This window comes from Palaemon carinicauda, chromosome 10, assembly GCF_036898095.1.
Source record: "Palaemon carinicauda isolate YSFRI2023 chromosome 10, ASM3689809v2, whole genome shotgun sequence".
Taxonomy (NCBI): domain Eukaryota; kingdom Metazoa; phylum Arthropoda; class Malacostraca; order Decapoda; family Palaemonidae; genus Palaemon; species Palaemon carinicauda.
In genome coordinates, this window is record NC_090734.1 from 130,735,387 (window position 1) to 130,744,369 (window position 8,983).

Consider the following 8,983-nt stretch of genomic DNA (forward strand, 5'->3'; position numbering starts at 1 on the left):
ACCCTACGAATCCATGCAGAGATGGTGTTTTTGGTGACCCTCCTCTTAGTCCTCCCTGTGCTGACGAATAATGCTGGCACATGAGGACAGACTGCAGCTGTTCTTTTAAGGTACAGCCTCAAACTCCTCACTGGGCATAGTAAGAGATGGTCTGGGTCATCTGTCACAGAGCGGAGACTAGAAATCCGGAAGGAGTCGAACCGAGGATCCGCTACTCCAGGATTCTGAGACTTGGCAATAAACTCAGGGACGAAGCTGAACGTTACCTCCCCCCATCCCCTTGAATGGGCGATGTCATGCGAGAGACCATGAAGTTTGCTAACACGCTTGGCCGAAGCCAAAGCTAGCAGGAACACTGTCTTCCAGGTTAGGTGGCGATCTGATGCCTGGCGTAATGGTTCATAGGGAGGTCTCTTAAGAGACCTGAGAACTCGAACCACGTTCCATGGAGGAGGTCTCACTTCCAACTGAGGGCAGGTAAGTTCATAACTTCGTATGAGTCGAGAAAGTTCTAGCGATGAAGAAATGTCCATTCCTTTCAGCCTAAAACCTAGACTTAAGTATGAGCGATAGCCTTTCACTGCCGAGACTGAAAGGCGGATTTCTTCCCGCAAATACACGAGGAACTCCGCTATTGTTGGAATAGTGGCATCGAGTGGAGAGATAACCCTTCCACGACACTAACCACAGAAGACTTTCCACTTTGCCTGGTAGATAGCTGCGGATGACTTTCGCAGATGTCCAAACATCCTGACAGCAACTTGCTGCGAAAATCCTCTCTCAGAGAGGAGATGCTGGATAGTCTCCAGGCGTCAAGTCGTAGCGAAGCTACGGCTTTGTGGAAGATGTTGGCATGTGGTTGCTTGAGCAGATTGTGCTGTGGAGGGAGTTCTCTTGGTAGCTCCGTTAGGAGTTGTAGAAGGTCTGGGAACCATTCTGCGTAATGCCATAGCAGAGCTATGAGGGTCATTGAAAGATTGACCGATGTTCTGGTATTGTTGAGCACCCTCCTCATCAGACAGAACAGGAGAAAGGCATAAATGTCGATGTTGTCCCACTGTTGTTGGAAAGCATCTTGCCAGAGAGCCTTGGCGTCTGGGACTGGGGAGCAGTACAGCGGGAGCTTGAAGTTCAGGGCTGTTGCGAACAGATCCACAGTTGGAGAGCCCCACAAAGTAAGGACCTTGTTGGCTACTAGATGATCCAAAGACCACTTGGTACTCACTATCTGAGACGCTCTGCTCAGATTGTTGGCGAGCACATTCCTTTTGCCTGGAATGAAGCGTGCCGATAGTAGTATAGAGTGGATTTCGGCCCATCTCAGTATCTCTACTGCTAGATGGGATAGCTGCTGCAAAAAAGTACCTCCTTGTTTGTTGATGTAAGGCACTACTGTGGTGTTATCGCTCATCACCACCACAGAGTGACCCGCCAGGTATTGTTGGAACTGTTGAAGGGCCAGGAATACGGCTTTCATCTCTAGGAGATTTATATGGAGATACTTTTCTGATTCTGACCACAGGCCTGAGGTCGTGTGGTGCAGTACGTGGGCCCCCACCCTTTCTTTGAAGCGTCCGAAAACAGCATCAAATCCAGGGGGAGGATGAGAAGGTCCACTCTTTTTCGTAGGTTCTCGTCTGCCACCCACCACTGGAGGTCCATCAGTTCGGCAGATCCCATAGGGATCAGGTCGTCCGGGGAATCGTAACCTTGATTCCACCGGGACTTGAGTCGCCACTGGAGGGATCTCATCCTGAGGCGATCGTTGGGAACTAGATGAGCCAATGATGAAAGGTGACCAAGGAGACATAACCACGATTGGGCTGGAAGTTCTTCTCGTCTGAGAAAAGGTCTTGCGACCTTCCTCAGCCTTGCTATCCTGTCGTCTGATGGGAAGGCTTTGTGGAGATTGGTGTCTATAACCATGCCTAGATATACCAGTCTATGAGTGGGAAGCAGTGAGGACTTCTCGAGATTTACCATGATCCCCAGATCCTGGCAAAGTCTCAGAAGTTTGTCCCGGTGTTGAAGAAGGGATGACACCGAGTCTGCTAGGATTAACCAGTCGTCCAGATAACGAAGGAGACGGATGCCAATCCTGTGTACCCACGAAGATATTAGGGTGAACACTCTGGTGAAAACCTGTGGTGCTGTGGAGAGACCAAAGCACAGCACCTTGAACTGGTACTCTTTGTTGTCTAGGCTGAATCTTAAGTACTTCCTTGAAGACGGATGGACTGGGATCTGGAAGTACGCGTCCTTTAGATACATTGTCCACATGAAGTCTTGCGGTCTCACTGCTAGTCTGACCGTGTTTGCCGTCTCCATGCTGAACGGAATTTGTTTCACAAACTTGTTCAGGGCTGAGAGGTCGATGACTGGTCTCCAGACGCCATCTTTACAAGAAAGAGTCGACTGAAGAAGCCTGGAAACCCGTCGAGGACCTCTTGGAGAGCGCCCTTCTTCAACAGGGTCTGGACTTCTGCCCGAAGGGCTTGCCCCCTTGCCGATCCCATGGCAAGGGAGCTCAATGACACTGGATTTGTCGTCAGGGGAGGTAGAGATGTTGTGAACGGGACGCGATATCCGACTGATTACGGAAATCGTCCAGGAATCGGCCCCGAGTTGCTGCCACCTGTCTGCGCAACTTTGTAGGCATCCCCCCCACTGGTGGACATGCAGGGGAATGCAAATCCTAGTGTTCGCGGCCTCGGCTGCTCCCTCTAGGATTCTTACCTCCCCTGGAGGACTTTTGCCTTTCCTATCCTTGACAGGAAAGGGCTTAGACACCACTGTCTTCGCTGCTGTCGTTGATTTTGCGGTCTTGGTCGGATGGGACTGCTGGGGTGCTGGTAGCTTATAAGGCTTAGATGTCAAAGCCCTATGAAGGAGGGAGTCTTGGCGAGATTTCCTCCACCTTTCAGCGGCCTGTTCCACATCCTTAGGCTCAAACAGGATCGTTCCTTCTAAGGAAGAATGCCTGAGCCTATTGATCTCGGTGCTAGGGACCTTCTGATGGAATCTCTCAGCCACCGCATCCAAACGTTTCAGGATGGTATTTGTCCACAAGTTCGAGACTTGGTGGGCCAGAAACTCGATCATGGGAGTGCCTAAGAGAAGGAACGTCTCCATAGCTTTCCTGGTACATTCTTTGGAAAAATCCTCAGAGCGTATCAGGATACCTAAGGTCCCTAACCAGATGTCAAGCCACTCGTAGCACACTTCGCAACCTTCTCCTGGTTAAGGATCTCGGTTGCTGAGAACGAAACCTGCCGGTTGGAGTGTCTCTTCCAACGAATGGTGGAGATGAAGAGCTAAACAAGGCTCCTCCAAGATCTCAAAGTACTGTAACTCCTCTGCTGTACGTGAGGAGGTGCGAGGAGCTTGTTGCCGGCACTGGAACGGTTGGAGGAGGACAACTGAGAGAGCTGTACAGCGATCTTGTCCCTGGTACTCTTAACCCCCTGAGACTAGGGTAGAGCCGCACTGGCCTTAGATGGTTTCTGAGTACCGAATACGCGGTCCAAGACCGTGTCCTTGCCCTCTCGAGGAGGGATCTCTGGGTTGGCAAACCCATTGCGAGCCCTCATTAGAGTCAGAACTTGCCAAAACGCATGCTCTGACTCTTGCTGTTCTCCTCCTGACGTTGGACTTGCAGCGAAGTCTCCTGTCCCCAAAGGCTCTTCTTGGGGAGTGTCGCGGACGTTCTCCGAGTGGCTAGTTGGCTCCGTCCTTGGTCTTGTAGAGGGCTTGGGTAAAGTCTTCGAGTCCTTCGACTCCTTCCTGGGAAGGATGTAGAACTCCAACATAGAAGGTGGCAAGTTCTTTCCAGCCCCTACTTGGGAAGACTTCTCAGCCCGAGGAGGGGTTTCCCTCATTGGTGCAATGGGGGAACGTCTCACCTCACGTGATTCCCCTGAGGACGGGAAATACTCGTCCGACAGGAAAGGAGAGAAAGTCTGGTGGGGTGCAGGAACCTGCCTCGAAGGCTTGTGTGGAGTCAACTTAGCCCTCGGAGAAGTTACCGCGTCTGGAACTCCTCTTTTTCTCTTCAGAGGGGTAAAAACAGCCAAGGATCTGTGACCTAATTAAGAGAGAACAGGCTTGAACGCCTGCGTAACTGCTCTGATTAGTGAACCGAACCAAAGTTGTTGACTGACAGATGCGCTGTCAGACACTCCCTCTGAAGGGACAGGGATAGAAGGATCCCTGGGAGGAGTTCCCATAGGTGGGTTCGCCTGAAAAGGAATAGGAATCCTGGACCCCTCTGGATGCTTCCCTTCCACCGCAATACACGCTGTTATGCGTTTGCGGGGAGGGGAATGCGGCGATGCCGACCTTGCCGTGCTTTGTCCAGCAGTCTCACGCGCGGGAGGGTACTGACGCTCGCGCGGGGGCGCGGAATGGTGCTTGCGCGATGGAGAATTCCAGGGGTCGCACGCGGGAGACTGCTGGCGTGCGCGGGAGACTGTGGGCACGCGGGAGACTGATGGCGCGTAGGAGTACGTGCGGGAGACTGTGGGGGCGCGTAGGAGTACGTGCGGGAGACTGTGGGCGCACAGGCGAGCACGCGAGAGACTGATGGCGCGTAGGAGCGCGCGGAAGACTGTGGGCGCACAGGTGAGCATGCGGGAGACCAATGGCGAGCGCGTGGGCGCGCAGGATTAGGGCGTTGAGCGCGCAGGATCAGGGTGTTAAGCGCACAGGATCAGGGCGTTGAGCGCGTGGGTGCGCAGGATCAGGGCGTTGAGCGCGTGGGCGCTCAGGATCAGGGCGTTGAGCGCGTGGGCGCGCAGGATCAGGGCGTTGAGCGCGCGAGCAAGAGTTCGCGCCCCTGAAGAAGCCGTAGGGTGCGCGCGCGCAATTGAAGCCTGTGCTGCTCGTGGGCGTGCGTGAGAACGGTGGTGCGGAACTGCAGGAGAGGATGGGCGAGGGCGAGGGCGTGCACGCGTATCCTTGTTGACGGGTGCAGGAAACTGCGCGTGTCGGCGCGCTAGAGAAAGCTGTTGGCGAGCGCTGGCGCATGGGAGAAGTCAGAAGAGACTTCCCAACAGCGCATAGATCCGAAGATCGTGGGCGAGCAGGAGAGATGACTGCTGTGCGTGGGCGCTAGCGCGCCGGAGAGCGCTGGCACGCAGAAGATTGCTGACACGCAGGAGAACGCTGGTGCGCAGGAGGTAGCTGGCGCGCAGGAGGTTGATGGCGTGCAGGTGAGGGATGACGCGTAGCTGGGCGTGGGCACGCTTGCTCAGGCAAAGCCTGGCGCGCAGGAGAATGTGGGCGCGTATGCTCACTGCTGGCATAGCGTGTGAGGGAAGTATGCGCACGTTGGCGCATACGCCCTTGATGCCCTGTATTAGGGTTAGATGATGCCTGACGAGCGTGAAGGTCAGGTTCCGTCGGCGCGTAGCGCGCATCAGCACTCAGGAACGGTGACGGCAGGTCGGCAGGTCTGACGGGTGGAAGGTCGACGTGTCCATTGAAAGGACGACTTTCCACCGAAGGGGATCGCGAACGATCCGCTGAGAGGTCCAGGACCAAAGCAGGAACAGTCGGTGATTGCTGATGAGGCTCCTCTGCAGTGAACTGCAACGAAGATGTAGAACCAAAGAGGCGCCTCCTCACCGCAGGTGAAGGAAGGCCTCTCTGGCGAAGAGGAAGGCGAGCCTTGCGACGAATACGGCCTCTGGGGGCCGTTGGATCAGCAAGCTGACCTTTTGCAGTCCTCCGAAGAGGAGTCTCTGTAAGTGAACTCCCCCGAGGGGGAGAAACACTAGCAGGAGAGACTGTTGGACTTAGTTTCTCCCTCCTTGGTTGAACAGGAACGGGAGAAACTAAGCCTTCAGCTACTGCGGGGTTTGAAGAAGCAGAGGTAGTAGGAGATACCGCATTGGATACCTCTGACACCACAACGTCGACAATCGACAGAGGATCAACCTCTGCCGGAGGCGGCGATTGCTTGACAGCGGCACCCAATCGGATGAAGTCAAGTAAGACTTCCTTGGAGGGCGAACCCTCGAGCCCCAAGGAAGACCAAATCTGGAAAAGATGGATTAGTGACACATCCTCCCCCGGGGGGAGAGGTGGAGCTGCCTCGCTAGGGGAGGCAACGCCATCTCTCGAAACCCGAGCTTGGAAAACAGTACAACGGTCTACGCTACCACTCGACGGTCTCTCGAAAGAGACCGACCGAGTGGGAGCTTCGGAGGAGGTTTGAGCAACGGAAGAAGAGTCCTTGGGTTTTTCTCCTTTCAAAGAAACCTTCAAAGGAGAAATATCCCGTTTGGACTTCTTCTTTCGTCGCCGTGAAAACCTCTCCCACTGGGAGGTAGACCACTCCCTGCACTCACTACACTTATCATCACTATCACACCGTTGACCTCCACAGTAAGGACAAAGGGTGTGAGGGTCTGTCTCGACCGCCGACATGAATGTTCCGCAGGGGTGGTCGGGTAATCCAGGGCAGGTGCGCATAATAGCAGAGGCCAACTTCACACACAAACCTGTCAAAAAGAGAAAGCAAAAAAAGCATTAATGGTTGCCAATGAGCGGCGAGGATGACAGCGGACACGTCCGACTACCATCCGAGCCGAGAGCAAAGTGAGTTCAAGCACAGGTGTGTGTGAGGGGGGGGGGGTGTTGTAAGCAAGTTACCCTCCCCTACCCCGCTAACTAGCAGTGTGGGTAGTAAACCCTCGTTAAATTTTAATGGCTCGTCATTTCAGCTACGCCGAAAGTAATACCCCTATTAAATAGCGTGGTTTGTATTCCAGTTACGGAACAAAGTTGTAGTTTACTACATTCTTAGTGAGTGCCTATTCATTTTGTTCTATATATTATTGGAACATGTTGAGAATGGAGGATGAAAACTAGGTGGAGAATGTGTCTTTAATACACTACCTCTCCATTCTTATCTCATCTTGATAAATACTCCCTGCTGATTATGACCCCATCCTTAATTTTATACATTCCTCATATACTGCCACCATTTTCTCCTTATATGCTATTGCCACTACCCTCTAATAAAAAAAAAAAAACTTGCCTTGTTTAAATTCACAGCCAAATTCTAACTTTACATACTAAAATGTAGAATATTTAACTTTTGCTTCAAGTACATAACATATGGCTTTTTTTTTCAGCTGCCTGGTCAGTTAGCAGTGAGACTACAAGCATGTCAGAATGCTGCTCCACCTACAGAGCCCGATTCTCCCTCACCATCTACTACGATACCTAACCTTCTACGTTGGCTGCACAGATTGCAGTTTAAGATGGGGCAGATTGAGCTTCAGTCTTCTGCTGCAACTCAGTTTTACTCTGTTTAATAAGGAAAACCATGGCAAACATTACATTAGCAGCACAAAAAAATTTTCTATATGATAGTAAAAATATTGTAACCTTTTTTTATTTTTGCATAGTTAGAGAACTTATGAAGGAATTTTATAAACAGCTCAACAGTCGTAATAAAATTATTATGCACTTCATAGAAGCATTATTCATAAATAATTGTTCTCCAAGTTGACATGAATGAAAAGAATATTTAGAGATATATCTCTAAACATTAACAGTGCATATGAACAGTAAAAGGTCACTCCCTAATTTTTGAAAAAAAAAAAAGCCCTGCCTTTCTTCTATGGTTAAATAGCTCAATTGGTTCACAGTCAGTGTTCATATCATTATCCCTATACAGTATTCCATCTAAAATACTAGTTTCAAATAACAATAATAATTGGGGGTGCAAGGGCAAAATTTCAGGTCTTATGATATATTGTACCTTAACTTATAGTCATATCCTACTTTATTCTTTCAAAGCCACTAGCTTTGATAATTAAAACATGATGAAAACAACTTACATAAATTTTATTTAATTTTGTTGATGTTAACAAATGAAAACTTATATTTCTGCAAGCCATAATAGCCAGTAAAGTACATTTTGTATGGGCTACATAAATCCCATATCATTATATAGCCTACCTGGTAAAACTACATATAGACCATGCAGATGGGAGGTAATCTTAGATGGACAATTATTGTAATTAGCAAATGATGACAGTGCATGGCAAGCTGTATAGTTCTGGAAACCTTTCCATTTCTAGACTTTCTAGCTTATGTTCCTATCTAAAGTACATTATAGCAAATGTCTGTACATTGAGAGGAGAACGCACAATTGACCCACTAAAATGGAAGGAGGAGGAAAGCTATGGTTTGAATTACTTTAACTACCTTAAAAACCTAGTCTATTTTGTCATTATATAGATGATTAATAATGTTAAGGCATTCTGAATGTGATATATAAGATACATTTTACACCGATCAGTGTAAAGTTAAAATGTATAAGCAGGCAGGTACGTACACTTGATGATACAAATTTCTTTTCAAGGAATAAAAAGATTGTTATGATGGCATACGTACTGTACTTGAAAAATTCAGTTCTTTTATTAGGGAAATGCACAATTTAATACAATACTTAAAGTACAGTATTCTATGTATTTTTTCTTTATAATTGGTATGTTGTATACTTTGCTAATTCTAAATTCATAACCTCAACATTTATCTGTGTTAAGAAAATCAGTCTATCTAACCTGACAAATTTTGTGAGACCAAAGATAGTATATGTTACATTGGGAGCTTGGTTCTCCACAAACTAGTATAAGTACTACAGTATATGATTATATTTTAGTGAAAAAAAATGAAAAGATAAATAGATGAAATTATTTATGTTGTTACAGAATATATAGATTTGGACAAATATATTATATAAAAGTTGAAGTAAAAATAAAGATATTTATAGAAATTGTGAGATTTAAACAACCTTGTGATATAAGAGAGCTACTTAACATGAATTCTATTTGTTCTAGTAAATGAATCCTTTCCTAATTTCCTTATCAAAATCTGTTTATAGTGTCCTACATTATTGAATATCCTACTATATCGTTCACAAATGAAAAATCGTCTCACGTAGTGCCATATCAAACCCCTAAGCTAG

The 8,983-nt window shown here is 48.5% G+C and overlaps 1 protein-coding gene across 10 annotated transcripts in view; it reads left to right on the forward strand.

Annotated features, from left to right (window-relative positions):
• unc79 (UNC-79 domain-containing protein) overlaps positions 1-8,774 on the forward strand; it is a 184,657-nt gene extending 175,883 nt beyond the window's left edge. For all 10 annotated transcript variants that reach the window (XM_068381893.1, XM_068381896.1, XM_068381901.1 and 7 more), the window contains one exon: positions 7,140-8,774. In XM_068381893.1, the coding sequence (XP_068237994.1) occupies positions 7,140-7,322 (183 nt within the window). In that variant the 3' untranslated portion in view covers positions 7,323-8,774. The remainder of the gene's footprint in view (positions 1-7,139) is intronic.
• The last annotated feature ends 209 nt before the right edge of the window (positions 8,775-8,983 follow it).